We start from the raw sequence: 16,661 nt of genomic DNA on the forward strand, positions 1-16,661 counted from the left end.
GCGGTTTAGCTGATATTACTAAATCATTTTTTTGCGTGTGGAGAGTGAGATAATTTCTTACAAATTCTTATTAATATTGCAACATTTAGAAGAATTAAAAAAAAATTGAGTTCAACATTTTTTTTCTACATTGATTAACGTTTAATTAAAAAAAATCCCGATTGCTATAAAATTGCTATAAAATTGTGGTCTCTAGCGATTTTTGAGAAGCACATTTCTATTTGTCGCCACTGTGCATCGGGCTGTCCGATCTTAACCTCCAAAAGGAGGGGTTCTTTCCAAGCGCGGAGACGTTGGGAGATCAGCAGTCGATCGAAAGGTCGCTACTGCGATTGAGTAATCAATCACATCCTGAAATTGATAATTCTGAGATAACGAGCGAGACTTCAGACACTAGGAGGCGAGTCCTCTCTCGTTCACCTCCACTTCTCTAATTCGCCTGGACTCCACGACACCCGACGGGGCCGCTGGATAGCGAGTCTTATGCGACGAAGCCCGCAGTCTACCACAACGCGAGGTCTCATCCGCATCTCGCAAATCTGATATAAAAATCAGAATTTCGCAGTTGACAATTATTAATTTCCTATCAACATAAACAAAATCATTATATTTTAACATAGTATATATGTTGCAATAGGATACATAAAGTCATTCAACATAAATGTAAAGTCAGTATTAAGATCTGGTATTTAACAGCTGTCTGTCAATAGCCGATATAAAAAAAATGTTTCTGTAGCACGAAATGTGTCACTGTATAGTATATTAAGTTTAGGTCGCAAATCGAACCGGTCGCTCTCCACCTTCGTTCGAAACACATTTAATTAAAAATCAATTTAGTTTCTTTATCAATAATGTTTTTTCCATTATAAATAACACAGTTTAATCTATTCCAAAACATGACAGACAACAAATTTCCCACCACCATCCAACCTGCTACCTCCCCCCTCCTTCCTGTCTCCTCCCCTCTCTCCCCCTATACCAACTATAAGGAAGATCTCTCAGGAGCAACTCGGCATCGGGTCGTTCCTCCCTGATGAAGCGGACTGAAATGTTCGCGAAACGTCGGAATCAAACAAAGATGAATCCACGCGGCTCAAACCCGGAAACCAAATCTAATAGTTTAATCTAGTGAAATAAAATTATATTTGATATAAAACACGTTGTTTGAGTCAAACAAATTCAAGTCAAACAGATAGAAGTACCAAATCTGAAAAACTCTTCTCTCTGTGTAGTTTCATGTTGACGCGAAGAGCTAGTGCGCAAGGTGGGGTTTGTCCAAACCGCACGTGTGTCTTAAATTGATTCTTTTTTTCGTAGATTTCTGCATACGTCTAGTCTAACTTGTCGCAACATCATATCGCGAATTGGGAAATATGTTCGACATATTAGAATGGCTCGATCATGGTTAGGATGCCTCTTCATCGTCCTAACACCATTCGTGCTCTTTTACATATATTTGTCGTTAAACGGTAATTGTGATATCACTATCAATCTCTCGTCGAGCACTGAGAACAATGGAACGTTACTTTTAGTACCTTCCGCAGAGCAGAAAGGATCGAAAATTGAAAAGAAATGGCAGTCGTTGTCGCTAGGAACGGAGAGATCGGAGTTGCGGATGGAACGCTTTCCCGAAGGGTCGCAATTAGGAAACAATTTCGAGGTATGGTCGTAAAACTTCCTTTCAGCAGCGTCCGCCACATACGTACGTACTGACGAATGATGCTCTACATCTTCAAGGTGAAATGCGACACTATACACGTGGCCATGGTGTGCGCCGGGTACAACTCGACCCTCACCCTCGTAACCGTAGTGAAGTCCATTTTGTTTTATCGTACGAATCCGTTGCATTTTCATTTGCTCGTCGACGAAATTGCGAGGAGAACGCTTTCGACCCTGTTCCGAACGTGGGATTTACCGCATGGTTTGTACGCTTTTACGGCAGGGCACGCACTACCCTTTGTAACACACGCTGGTGCGGAAAAACCTAATTTTTATCCGCCCTACGTCAGAGAAAGCGCGGGAACGGAATACGGTATATAAAAAGAAATTATTTTTCCCGCACAAACGCGGAACTGCGAAATTCGTCTATTGAATTTTTCGACACACATTCACAAAACATATACATACGCATATATATATATGTGTGTGTGTGTGTGTGCAAAGTTTTATTAAAATTTAAATTTTTGGGACTGAAAGTATTTGCTCGTGAGAGCACGTGTAACCGCAAAGACTCTCAAATATAATATCGTATAAGCGTGGAAAAACGATTTTTTTAAATTTACGCGGCCACGAGTGGCAAATTTCATAATGACGAGAAACTCACTCTGGTAGAAATCTGTACAGTTTTTTCAACCAGTTACTGTCTAGTATTACTGCATTCTCATTAGTTGTATGAGAACTGTGTAGGAAATGAACAAGAATTTGATAGAGTTTTGTAACTGAAGCAGTTTTTTGGTCAAAATATATATAGTTTGCAACTGCTCAGTTATTGTTTGGTATTATTAGATTCTCATAAGTGTACTAAAATTACGCAGGAAATTGACAAAAACTGAACACAATTTTATTGACTAAATTATATATGAAGCTCCTTTATACTATTCAAATAACTAACACAGAAGCGAACACTACTACATCCGTGTTCGCTCCTCATTAGCCTTAAAATCTTTGTTAGTTATTTGAACAGTTTTATTGAATTTATTATTGTGTAATATCTGAGCCAATTCTTTCCAAGACATTGTAATGATGATTTAGTTTTACATGGTGCACATATGATAAAATTTATATTAAATTACTTTATAAGATTTGATTGCCAATTTATAAGATATATATAAGATTTTATTATTAATTTAAGATATTCATATTAAAAGACGATCTTAAAACTGTGTAAAGAATAAGTATAGTAAAACATAGAGCAAGAAAAAAGAAATTGGAGGAAATAAGGAATTTGACACACAGACAAAATCTTGTGGCAGAAATGACAACCAAGATTAGAATTGAAAATGAGCAAGAGACAAGTGGGGTGTATATTAATAATGCAGAATTTTATTGTGACAAGAACATATCAGATTATTCTGATAATAATGATTAATGATAATAATAATGAAATATGATAATATATGATAATAATTAATGAAAATTGTCATGATAGTTTAGACCCTGAATCTAACTAAAATATAATATAACTATAATATAGAGTACCTAGAATATCTAGAGAGTAAATATAGAGTACCTCTTTCATATAGTGTGATAAATTATTAAACATGTTGAGATGTAGATTATTACTTACGCTTACAGTGTATACAAAAATATTTATTACAGCAGAAATTGCAATGAGATTGACAAGTTTCAAAAAAGTTAATAATAAGTTTATGTTTAATACGGCTTTTATTTAATTGCATGACAAGTAAGAATGCTTTGAATATTTTGCTTTTATTATAAACTATTTTTTATTTAATTTATTAATTTATTTATATCGATTTTTCTTTTCGTGTTATAGACATGATATTACTTGACAGAAATATTGCAAATAAATCTATATTTGAGAAAGAATGTCTCAGGCAAAGTATTGTTTGTGCTTGAGTTGTAAGTGCTTGAGGTTCTAGGATGATGCAAGAAAGCAATTTAAAAATATCACCACTATAGTGTCATCTACACCTTATCAAGATTTGTCAGAATTTGAGTAATATACTTGAAAATAATATCACAACAACGTATAGACATTGTTCTTTGTTAATGAAAATAATCAATTGAAATTTGTTTATATAAGAAAATTATGACGACTTAGATGACTTATAAACTTAAAAAAGTCATAGTCATTTTCTTGTGATACTTACAAAATCTAGCATATTTACAAAATATTAGCGTTAAATATCTTGTGTAATAGATAACCCAAATAGCAACGTGACGTCAAAAGACATTATTTCTAGGTCTGTTATTTTTCGAAGAACTTCTGAATTACTGCACACTAGCACAATAAGTTAAAGTGAAAGAAAGAATATTTATTTTAATCTAACTTATTGCACTAGTTTTAGTTAATAGAAGTCTCCCGAAAAAGAACTAACCTATTAGTTTTGTACTATCTAACGATAAACTTAAGATAATCTTAAATATAAAATTTGATTATAAATACGGACGAAGAAGTCATTAATGTATTCTTATTATAACTAAGATTACTTATATAATTATCAACATTACGTTTTGTTATATGTTTATACTCAGTTGGTTTATACTCGGTTGGATAAGTTAAATTTTTCTTTAACTAAGTTAAGTTAAAGTTAATAGCTTTGAAAATTTAATTTAGTTAAGATAAAGTTAATCCATAATGAAATTAATTGAATTAAAAGTTGAGTTAATAAAAAAAAAATTAAAAAGTTAAAAGTTAAATTTGTTTCATTTCATGACTTTAGTTTTACAAATAAAAAAAATAGAAAAAACAAATATACACCTTATTTGAAAACATTTTTTATTTACAGATACTTATTAAATTTAAATAATAAAGTTTTTTCGAAATTTTTATTGGACATTTTTGCTCGAAGATTGTCGAAAATGAGCCCTCCTGCACTGAACAGCCTTTCGACGTCTCGCGATATCTTTATGACATGGTTAACTTCAAGATAATTAAAAGTTAATAGTTACCGATAAAATGTAACTAAGTTAAGTTGAAGCTATTTAACTTTTTAACTTAACTTTTTAACTAGTTACTTCCCAACCCTGGTTTGTACATATGCGTACATATATAAGCGATTTTCTCGATATACTTAAATAATAATATATTTCATTACGTCGTATTATACGTTGTAGTTCATTACGTTGTTTATTACGTTGTATTCATAATATTGATATATCAAGAACTAAAGTTCTTGGAAAGAAATGTCTTAAAGAAAAATTTAGAGATTTCTATGACATATACATCTAAAATATTACAATGAGGTTAATAAAAATTATAATGCAGAAAATCTATGGTGTATAATATATATTGCTATTTTTAGCACAATACAAATTACGTACAAAAAATTTCCTATATTATGACTTTATTTATTCATTAGTTTTACAATCGTAAGCAAGTATGCACAAAATATAAAATATTACTAGCAAAATTGCCTATTTTATGAACACTAAACTTATTTTTAATCGGTTGGATAGTTTCTTTATCTATTTATTCAGTTCAGTTTTTGTTCAGTAAATGGGTTCAGAGTTTGTACATCTTTTGTATGCAGTAATTGCAGGAAAAGCATTACATCTTAATTGGGATCCCAATAGTTTTACTTGTCAGTAAGACAAAAGTTAATATAACTGTTCAGTAATTGTTTAAAAACTGCATGAAATTTCTACCAGGGTCCACGCAAGTGTTTAAGAAACGTCGAAATTTTACTTTATTCGAATATTAAGACTTCATATATAAGACGTATATAATATTTGAATATTCATGCTTTTAGGGCGTGATATATTCGGTAGATGCGTGTTCTACATGTTGTTGAAATTATGCGAATATATGCATGCAACAATTTGAAGACGATATTTCCTTAGCGAAAATGTCGAGAAAGATAATCGTCTGTGCAATTTTTTAATATTTTTGAGCATTTTTACGAGTATAAACTTCAAAATTTTTATTCAAACAAATTCTGTTTATGAAATTAGTTAAAAAACGCAGTGTTGGTATTCATTTGACTTTCTAAAATTTAATTTGCGAAAAGCCCTCCATTTTCAATTGCTTATAATTCGAAAATTATACTGGTCTGCAAAAGGGAATCTTTTTCTGATTAATTCTTTTTTCTTATATTTAATATTGATAATACTTCAGTATGAAAAAATTTAGAATGAAATCAAATTGCAAATTGCGTGAAATGTCACATATATGCGAGGAAAACATTGTAGTAAAATTTATGTTCAAATCATATATTTTTTACAAAGCTGAATACAATATTTTTTATAAAGCTGAATATACTGGAATTGTAAGACAAAAACTATAAAGACAGTAAATTTGACAATCTAGGTATACAATATAAAAAAAACATTCAACTAATTACAACAATTTTGTTATATAAAGTCATGACACTTTTAAACAAATATATAGTAATTTCGATCATAATTTTGTACGAAATAATATTACTAAAATTTCGATGTAATTTTTACTGAAATATTTTCTCTATATACAATATATAAAATCTCAGGTAACTGTCACAACAAAACTATAGATGAAATTAAATTAATTTATTTAATTGCAGATGCAATTTGAACTATAGGTGAAATTTTCATTTTCGAATTCTACGCATAAAAATACATAAGAGACATATAAAAGAAGTTCTATGTAAATTACTAGTTGATCATTGTTATTGATGGCTCGACAATTTCTCCGAGGAAAATTCAACTTCAAATTAGAGGGCGAATCTAACGTTAAAATGAACATGGAATAAGATATTCTGTATGCATATCCCGCTGGATTGATCGGCTGACATGATTATATTTTAGTGAATGTAACGTTCTACGGCACCGAGATGTGGGTGCCGAGGGTGTCGTGGATACCGAACAAGCATTATTCGGGGGTGTACGGTCTCTTGAAGTTGATACTGCCGGACGCGGTACGAGAGGACAAAGTGCTCGTACTGGACACGGATGTAACCGTTTTGAACGACGTGAGTCTGTTGTGGGGAATGTTCGAAAAGTTCTCGACCGGCCAGACTTTGGGCTTGATCGAGAATCAGAGCAACTGGTACATAAAAGCGCTGTCGTACGGCCAGCGACCGTGGCCGGCGCTGGGTCGGGGATTTAATACGGGCGTCATGCTAATGCACTTGCAACGGCTCCGCGACGGGAAATTTACAAGCTCGTGGGAGAGCGTTGCTAAGCGCGTGCTGGAATACATACCAAAGACCAGCCTGGCCGACCAGGACGTGATAAACGCGGTGATCAACGAGCATCCAAGTATTGTATATAGAATCGAATGTACCTGGAACATACAGCTGAGCGATCGCACGATAAGCGACACGTGTTATCGCGACAGCAATCGTATAAACGTACGTCGTCGCTGCAACTTCTGATTGCCCGGCACGGGCCGGGATGATACCGATCGATTGACCGAGTGCGTCGTTTACTTTTAGATTCTCCATTGGAATTCGCCCCGAAAGCAAAACGTGCGCAATAAACACGTTAACGAGTTCCGAAAATTGCACCGGGTCTTCCTCGAAATGGACGGCAATTTGTTGCGAAGACGCTTATTCGGCTGTGATAAGCACGAGAGTGCGCTTCCAGTGAGTTAAAGGATCCTCCTCCTCCTCTTCTCCTTCCCTTCTGCTTCTTATTTTACTTTCATTTCACGTTGAATGTGCACCGTCAGAGATTTTTGTCGCGCACACATTGTTCCAGTACAACGAATCGAGCCCGTGTCGAGAGTTCGAGAAAGGCGCCAGCATTTTGTATCGTACACACCCATTTCTCCTGGAATACGATTACAACATATACTCGCCGATGGACGTTGCTCTGGTCACCCAGTGTAGCGTCGAAAGGATACCGCTGTTGGAAGCGTTATCGAAACACTGGCCGGGAACTATAAGCGTCGCGATTTACCTGACCGACGCTGAGGTCCAGAACTTTCTGGACTTCGTGCAAGGCTCTGCAGATTTGCGGGCGAGAAGGAACATCGCTTACCACGTCGTGTACAAGGACGGAGTGCGTTGCGGTATCCTTAATCTTGAAGAGCGCAAGCGAATTAGCTTGAATGTTTAATGGCAAAATCGTCATTTCCCAAATAGACTTTCACGATTAACACGACATAAGACAATCGAATAATGGAAACTTTCCAATTTTTTTTATTAGGCTTATGAGGCAAATATACCGTATTGAACTAATCATTAGATTTACATTACATAATAAGTAATTCTTTTATTATACGTATTAATACAGTAACAAATGTATTAAAAGTTATACTCAGATTTTTATATTACATTTTACGTGACATTATTTCGAGTAAATTTTGGTAATGTTTTCACGTATTTCTTTCGTTACTATTTCTTCATTCCAGGTGATTGATATGAGTGCCATATTAATTATTCATAATGGATGCAACTTTTACAAATCGAGTAAAATTCCCAGATAGACTTTCATGATGATCACAACGTTAACTGATAGATAATATATGTGTAGAAACTTTACAATTATTTTAAGACTCCTGGCTCCTCGCATTGTCAATCTCTTTTTAATGACGTCAGAAATGAGAAAATGCATACTAAAAATTCTTGCGAAATATGTTGAAATAAAAAGATATATCTATAAAGTGGCACTTGCAATCGATTAAATAAATCTGTGAAATATTCCGTATATTCCTCTTTTGCTTTAATAATCAATAATTTGTCGTCAATTAAGCTAAATAGAAATAGGTGAAGAAATAAGTTAAGAAGATGAACTGTATGTACGTTAATTTACAACAAATTATTGATTGTTAAAAGGGGAGTGCAAAGGGGAATATCTTACAAATTTGTTTAATTGATTACAACTGTTGCTTTATGGATATAAATATTTTTATTTCAACGTATGTCGCAAGAATTTTTAGTATGCATTTTTTCGCTTCTGACGTCATTAAAAAGAGATAGACAATGTGAGGCAATGTGAGATAGACAATGTGAGAAATCTTAATTATATTTATGCAGCAAGTGTACAGAGTGTTTCATTTTGGATTGAAAGTATTAAAATGAAATTATCGAAAAATGAATGTTTTGTGAGATGTCACGTACTGTGAGTAAAAGTATCTGGATTGCTGCCACATTTACATATACATGTCTACCTGGGTTCTCATATTTCCAAGTATTAAAATGGTCAATGGAATAATAAAATATTATATTTTGTCAATGAATTTTATATTTTATTCACGTCATAAAGAACTGTTTTTCTACGTTTTAAAGTTGCGCTCTTCAGGCTTGAGTATTAGCGTCAAATGTACAATGATCAATATTACGTCGCATTATATCCTAAAAATAAAAATTAACCTAACCTAATCTTTCAAATTATTATCTCTAGGAACTTTATCCTATCAATTACTTACGAAACACTGCGATGTTATACGTGTCGACCCCATTCATCTTTCAACTTGACATTGACTTTTTGCCGCAATTCGGATTACATGAAAATATTATGAGTTACATTAATAAATTGGGTATAACCGAGTCGCACAAGATAGCTCTAATCGTGCCAGCATTCGAAACCGAGCGTTACAGGTAATTCTTTGCCGTCACGATGTCAAAGACAGCTTAATTTTAGTGTCTTGTAAACGATATAGCTGTTTTTTACAGATTTGATTTCCCGGCTAACAAGGAAGAATTGCTAAAGTTTCTTAAACGTGGCATTTTGTATACATTTCGCTATCACGTCTGGACGCAGGGTCACGCTGCCACGAATTATAGCATTTGGCGAAGTAGCTTGGAACCATACGAAGTGCGTGTTAGATGCGTAAAATATGACACCATTTTCTCTCTAGACTATTTACAGTATCTTGAAATTCCAGACATGCGTGGCGTGAAGTGCAAGAATTCATCAAACTAAACGAGAAAGTCCTATAATATTTTGCAATCAACCACGTAAAATATTGAATTGTTAATTAAAGAAACGGGGTGAATAAACGCGTTTGAAAGATGTGATACAGAGTGCGATTGGAAAAGGACTGAGAAAAAGGGAAAAACGTGTTTTTTTCGATTTTTTCATTAAGCTTAGAAAAATTCATTTCTTTCGAAAAAATTATGTAAAAGTTTTTTCGTCTAATTTAATTTAAATGTCACATTACATACATGGTATAAGATTATAGAAATTATTCTTATGGCAGAATAAAGAAAAATTTCGTTACATGCACTTTTATATTTCTTTTATGCAAAAATTAGCATGCAAATGCTAGTATATTTTCCATGAAAATATTAGCAAATATTAGTAAGTAAATTTTGTTAGATGCATTTTTATATTTTTTTTATGCAAATATTAAAATGATAATAGAATTGACGAAGAACTCTCTTGAGACTGCAAATACAATACAAAAGTGTGAGGAGTTTTTCAGATTCTTAACTTCTTAACATATAAATGCTATTTGTAAATAGATTATTAATTGCAACATCCAATATTATCTCTGTCATTACTTAAGATATGATATAATAAAGCACTTTTGAACTTCGGTTAATCTCAAAGCAGATGGTTAATCATATTCCTGAATTCTGTCCCTGAAATCAATAATAAAGAATAAAACAAGTCCATGATTTACGTATGAGCACAAACATATCATAAATTCACCAAGACACAATGGATGAAAAAGAAAGAAACAAATAAAATTAAGCTGTATTTTCTAATATAAACATATTATTCTAAGTTTATCGTAGAGTTCATATATCAAAATAAGTCTTCCTTAGTATTCACAGTGTATCAACTATCATTTTAATTAGAAGATATTGTTCAATAATGTTATTTTGAAAAGCATATATTTTTATTGAACTTTTTTATCCCTTATATTCCAGTTATTTTTTTTAATTTTCAATCAATACTAATAAAAATAAGACTGGTATTGTATGAATACATATGTTATTGTCTCAAATTTCAGTATACAGTATTCAGTAAGTAATAGACGTTATTACTGTGTCGATACACTGTCAGATGACATATGTTTTTTCAGCATAAAATTTAAATGCGTGCGAGACTTTCGGTTTTTCGACTATTGGCTTTCGAATTTTAACAAATACACTAAATAATAGGCTATTCAAGGTAAACTCCCTGACTTTTTAGTTTAAGTTAAAAGACGTAAAATGTGAATACAGTCGTAAGAATACTAGGAAGTTACGTTTATCTTAACAAATAACAATTAATTTTGTAAAAAAACAATTTTTTCCAAAAAAAATATTTTTTCTCGAGAAAACATTTTTTTGTTTTTTCTGGGGAATCTAATTTTTCCGGAAAAATAATACTAGACGTGATGGTAGATATGCTATCCGTTGTAAACTTGTACAGTAAATAAAACTGTACAAAAACGTCTTTTACTATTTTGCAAATAACGACATAGATTTTTTAAATTATTAATTGAAGAAAAATGGCGAAATATTACGTATGTTCGGTTGCTAAATGGTTTTCGCTTCATATGGAATAAAATTATAACGATTTAAGTTGAAAACCACTACTGACATGTATATATCAGTAGTAATCAGTTGTAAATGTATAAAAATTACTTTTCAAAATAATGCTCTCTTAATTTGAAATAAATCCTTTCTTCCAAATTTCCAAGTATTATGTTCTGTATTGTCACTTCCATTCGTGTCAAATCCGATTATTGCGCTTCACGTCATAGTGGCTTTTAATTCTGACAGCTTGAAGCGCTCGAACTTCATTCGATAAAAAGTGTGAAAACCGTTTAGCAACCGCAAGTGTACAATCATTTCTTACAAGTAAACCTACCCAAAAATTAGACTCCGATTTATTTTTAATTTGGCACAAATGTAGAAGTATAAAAAAATACTTAGGTGATATTTTTTATTTTGGTCCACTTTGAGTTTCATGCGCAGTTTATAGCTTTTTAATGTTCTCACTCCTATCATCAACAAGTGCAATAAAAATGCATAAGAAATAAAATTGAATACAAGATATAGGCGTTTTTTGGTTTGCTGATTATGAATATGAAGTCAAATGTGTAAAATTATTTGTATAAATAATAAAATGTTTAAACAAAACATGTAAAAAGCTGAAAAAAGTTATTTATACAAATAATTTTACACATTTGACTTTATATTCATAATCAGCAAACCAAAAACGCCTATATCTTGTATTCAATTTTATTTTATTTCTTATTTTATCTCTTCATTTTTGTTGCACTTGTTGATGATAGGTGTGAGAACATTAAAATCTATAAACTGCCTGTAAAGCTCAAAGTGGGTCAAAATGGAAAGATATTTTACCTAAATATTTGTTGTATTTCTATATTTGTGCCAAATTAGAAAGAAATCGGAGTGTACCTTTTGGGTAGGTTTACTTGTCAGTAATCTTTTCTTTAATAACTTAAAGATCTATTTATTTGTAAAATAAAAAACGACATTTTTGTTCAGTTTGATCTAAAGTACATATATACAACATGATATCGTACTTTCATATTCTGTATCGCATTGAGCGCGACTATTCACCAATCACCTTTAATTGATAATATTTTACATGGTTGTTTTCAAAATGTATAAGACTTTTTTATTCAATTTAATGAGTTTTACTCGCACATGACGGCTGTATCTGGACTTTTCGGAAACTCACTATATATTATTATAATAAATAAAGCAAATACAAAGTTTATAATAAATATACGGAAAAGATAAGCGAAACACGAATGTAATGAGAATGGATCGTTGCAGGTATCCTGGGAGCCGGATTTTGAACCTTACATAGTAGTTTCGAAATCCGCTCCGCGATATGACACGAGGTTTATCGGGTTTGGATGGAATAAAGTTTCCTACGTGACCCATTTAACAGCGTTAGGTTATAAGTAAGCCGCAATAATTTGGTTCATCCGTTTAATGAAATATGCGGCTCGCGGGCGGTCGATTCAATGCAGCGCCTGATATGCTATTTAAAGAGAAAACTGAAACGTTTTCTTTTTTTTACAGGTACATAGTTTTACCAGACACGTTCATCATTCATCGACCTCACGCTCCTAGTCTAGACATCGGCAAATTCCGAACTGATTCTATTTATAGAAGGTAATAACACGTGTGTTCTTTGTTTAATGGGGATTTTTCGTCGAAGCGACCTGCTGTCTGTTCGCTTCGCTTTTTACGAGATTTACAATTTGTGTGTTATTTGTTTTACAGGTGTCTTAAGAAATTGAAGGACGAATTTGTCAAAGAATTGATGGAGAAATACGGTGAGACTGCGTTATCCAAACTAAAGAAAGAAACCAAGAAAGAGAAAGATTAAGAGAATATGATATTTTATAATGATTTATTTAGAAGATATAACTATACGATATAAAGAGAGCGAAGCGTATTATATTTTTGTCGATGATGAAGAAATGTATGGAGGATATTTTCTTAAGAAAAATATACACACATTTAAATGAAATATGTTTTACGTCTATTTATTGATACTAAGAATAATAGAGGTACCTAAAGTAACGGGTGGAACAGAAAAGATAACTAAATGAAAACGTGAGGGGTTGGGAAGTATTTATTAAAATTTAACTCATATATATATATTTAGTGGAGTGTACAGAGTGGTGCTTTCAGTACATTATCGTAATATTACAATCACACTAAATATTTCATTTATAAAATATGTATAATATTTACAGCGCGCGCCAGTGTTTTAATACATAGTATAAATCATAGTGGCTAAAAACATCGTATCGAATTATAAAACTCATTATAATAAGGTGTTTATAATAAGGTGTATTCCTTGTAAATAATTACAATAATGACGACAATAATAGCAATGTTGATAATGGTATAAACTTAACAGTGTAATAATTAGGATGCGAAATTTCGCGAGGTTACGTGGCGAGTCCTACTCGGATAAATCCAAATTGCGTTAATCTTCCTTTCGTCTCGCAACGCGAATCGTCAATACGATTGTAGGACCGTGTAATGTAGAACCATTCGATTGAGAAGACCCGATGTGAAACCTCACGACTTCCGCAACTATATTAATAATCATATAGTATTATATAAAATGTGTAAAAGCTACAATAATATTATAAAAATATTAATAGTACATCAATAATAATAACAATAATAATAGTATTAATAATAGTGATAATAATAATAATACTAACATTGATACATGTTAATAGGAATAACGACAGAAGTATATCCTGGCGAAAATATTGGCGGTCGTGAAATTTCACGTCGACCGTCGCGACATTCCTAACTCACGTAGAATCTGGCAAAAACGCGGATGTTATATTACGGATTAAGATTATTATCTACAACATGAACACGCAAATACAAATCATTTACATTCACATTATCGTTCCGATTTATCTCGATAGAAACATCTCTCATTCTTTTTATCTCGCACAATCTCACGTTACTCTCATTGTGCAAGACACGAAATTGTGTCAATGAAATGTTACTTTTTTGTTTGTTTTTTTTTTTCTTTTTTTTTTCTTTTTGATTCACGATGTAATTCACAGAGAAATGTGTACTTGTTGAGTTAGCCAGATGCGATTCATGCTAGATACACCATAGCCCCACGTGTTAACGGAATTATTATTACGTAATTCACGTCTCATGTGTGCGGCGCTTTGCATGCTCGTTTTTCATCTTACACGTGCACTAAATACGTTTCTTCTCGAGATTTAGCGCCATTGGGAATGGCGATTAGGCAGTTTCAACGGTAATTGGTGCGCAACGGAAACAACTCGTTACATTCAACTAACTAACGTTCGTTTCGTGACGAATCGTTATGGGAACGTTATGGGAATAGCCATAATTCGAAAATCTAGTTTCGTTTACTTGTTCAACGATAATAACCATCCACATTTGCGCGTAATTTTTTATTATTGACCAATTATCTGTTAGAAAATGTTCTATGTTAGAAAAGAAGCGACTTTACATGCTAAATGGCGTGTACCGCACCAGAGTCAATCTGAGGAAAATTCATGACAGTATTACACATTGATTAATGCGTTGTCGTATCAATTTCCCTTTCGTCGATAAATAACGGAAAAATGCGCCCATGGAGTCCCACAACAGCGTAAACCAGAAGATATTCTAACTCTAAAAATGTCAGTCTTGAATAACGAATAATTAGGTCATCTACCGAATACTTTTGACCGCTGTACAAGTAATGTGATCGGGAAAATAATTCCGTGAGAGAGAATAATTGTAACGATTTGTAGGCCCATAAAATAAATTTAGCGGAGCAAAGAACTCGTAATTGCGACAGATCTTTCATGAACATACCAGGAATGTATGTGCACGTTCTAAACGGTTCTAATCTTCACTGAAGAATAATATCCAATTTCTCAGAAAAACCAGGCGGAGCGGCTCGTTAAAATGCGCATAGCATTCTGCACGTTACAATAATCGAGTACAAAATTATCTCACGGAATGTGCTCACAGCTGGCTAGGGAGAATGCTAAGTATTCGGCATGATACATTTTAAGTCTGTACGAATGCTCTTCTCACTGAACTCTACTCTACGTACTGCCGTATGTACTGCCTTGTAAAAAACATTCTAATTAGACCCGCGCAAATAATTGCTCGAAAAATGGCAAGAGTTGGACCGGTCTACTGGACGGTACCTGCGATTGATCGCTCTCGATTGGCGTTTTGAGAGGGATTTCTGAAGCGTCACAACTGAAACCATCATGTGTCGTATTCTCCGTTACATACGTTCTATGCGCGAAATAATCGAGAACGAAATCCGAGAGATAGGCCGTTTATTGAAATCACGTAAGCGTTCGCAACGCGTTGTATAATGAATATGTTAAAATTGATAAAACGACGCTACTGCTAATTCCGAAAAATACAGAGACGAGAGACTCTGCTGTCCCTGGGCGGCGCGTACAAATGAGAACAGCTCGCTAAATACGCTTACCCGCGTCAGTCGTAAATTACCCTATTTTAATGTAAATTGCCGTTCACTTTACGAGCGCGCGTACAAATCGAAAGGTATTGGAAGCGAAGAGTGTGCGTGCACGATATTTGGAATATCGTGTAAACAACACGGCGGCGGCAGTCGGATGGGAAATTGAGCGCGGAGAATTCGCGATGTACATCGCGTTGTCATGAAAGTGTTAAATGACCTCGATGTGAGGCGCGTTTGTTCGTGCGATGTCACGGTTTTAATTTCACCGCCGGGGGTATATTAACGCATATCAACCATCGGCCCGGCGACGCGTCCTTGTGTGATGAATAACACAATTACGTACATCTAGAAATAACGACTAAATGAAATTTCCTTTCCTTTTTTTTCTTTCCCGGTCGACAAGGGTTAAAATATTAGTAAATCGCGAACGATGACATGATTTTCTTTCGTTAAAGAGAGATTCTGATTTAGCGATTTTTTTCAAAAAATGAAGAAAGATATGAATATAGAGTTTTAGCCATATTATTCATCACTGTTTTAAGAATAAAAATGTTAAAAAATTGATAATTTCGTCGTTCAGGTTTTTTGTGTTAAGCGCAACGTCACCGGACGCCTCCTAATTGGTGGGCAACGTTACGTGCAAAAATTAAAAAAAAAGAAAATCCAAGAACTATATTAAATTTACTGAAGGATGAATCTTTGTTCTATACAGAAAATCGAAATTTAATAAAAATGACAGCGCTATATGTAATTTCTTTTCTCTTTCTTTTTTACTTAGTATCTCGGAAAAAATAAAATTTGGAAATTTTCACAGGGAATTTAGATTTATTTTCTAGCAAATTTAATACAAGTTTCTAAATTTTCTTAACTTATTGTTTCAGGTTATTACACAAGCTATAATGTTGTTTACTAGTTAGAAGTGTTCGGCAATATCGTATTCAGCGCAAAAAACCTAGACAACATATTTCAATACTTTTTTAAAATAATAATATATTTATTATTTAAAATAATAAATAATTTCTTATACTTAAAACAATGATGAATAATATAGTCAGAATCCTATATATATATATATATATATATATATATATATATATATATATATATATATATATATCTTTATTTATTTCTTTAAA

The 16,661-nt window shown here is 32.9% G+C and overlaps 1 protein-coding gene across 6 annotated transcripts in view; it reads left to right on the forward strand.

Annotated features, from left to right (window-relative positions):
* The window catches only part of LOC116840719 (LARGE xylosyl- and glucuronyltransferase 2-like), a 21,861-nt gene extending 8,805 nt beyond the window's left edge, over positions 1–13,056 (forward strand). The window contains exons 2-12 of one of the 6 annotated variants that reach the window (XM_032807812.1): positions 1,318–1,469; positions 1,533–1,660; positions 1,738–1,921; positions 6,469–7,013; positions 7,098–7,247; positions 7,363–7,665; positions 9,010–9,206; positions 9,282–9,423; positions 12,351–12,481; positions 12,603–12,695; positions 12,807–13,056. In XM_032807812.1, the coding sequence (XP_032663703.1) occupies positions 1,391–1,469; positions 1,533–1,660; positions 1,738–1,921; positions 6,469–7,013; positions 7,098–7,247; positions 7,363–7,665; positions 9,010–9,206; positions 9,282–9,423; positions 12,351–12,481; positions 12,603–12,695; positions 12,807–12,912 (2,058 nt within the window). In that variant the 5' untranslated portion in view covers positions 1,318–1,390 and the 3' untranslated portion in view covers positions 12,913–13,056. Of the gene's footprint in view, positions 1–1,317; positions 1,470–1,532; positions 1,661–1,737; positions 1,922–6,468; positions 7,014–7,097; positions 7,248–7,362; positions 7,666–9,009; positions 9,207–9,281; positions 9,424–9,493; positions 11,516–12,350; positions 12,482–12,602; positions 12,696–12,806 lie in introns of those variants that run through there. The other 5 variants (XM_032807822.1, XM_032807836.1, XM_032807846.1 and 2 more) reach the window with 5 other exon arrangements.
* Positions 13,057–16,661: the final 3,605 nt, after the last annotated feature.

This window comes from Odontomachus brunneus, unplaced genomic scaffold (genome assembly GCF_010583005.1).
Source record: "Odontomachus brunneus isolate Ranch 3 - 2012 unplaced genomic scaffold, Obru_v1 Obru_scaffold_002, whole genome shotgun sequence".
NCBI classification, from domain to species: domain Eukaryota; kingdom Metazoa; phylum Arthropoda; class Insecta; order Hymenoptera; family Formicidae; genus Odontomachus; species Odontomachus brunneus.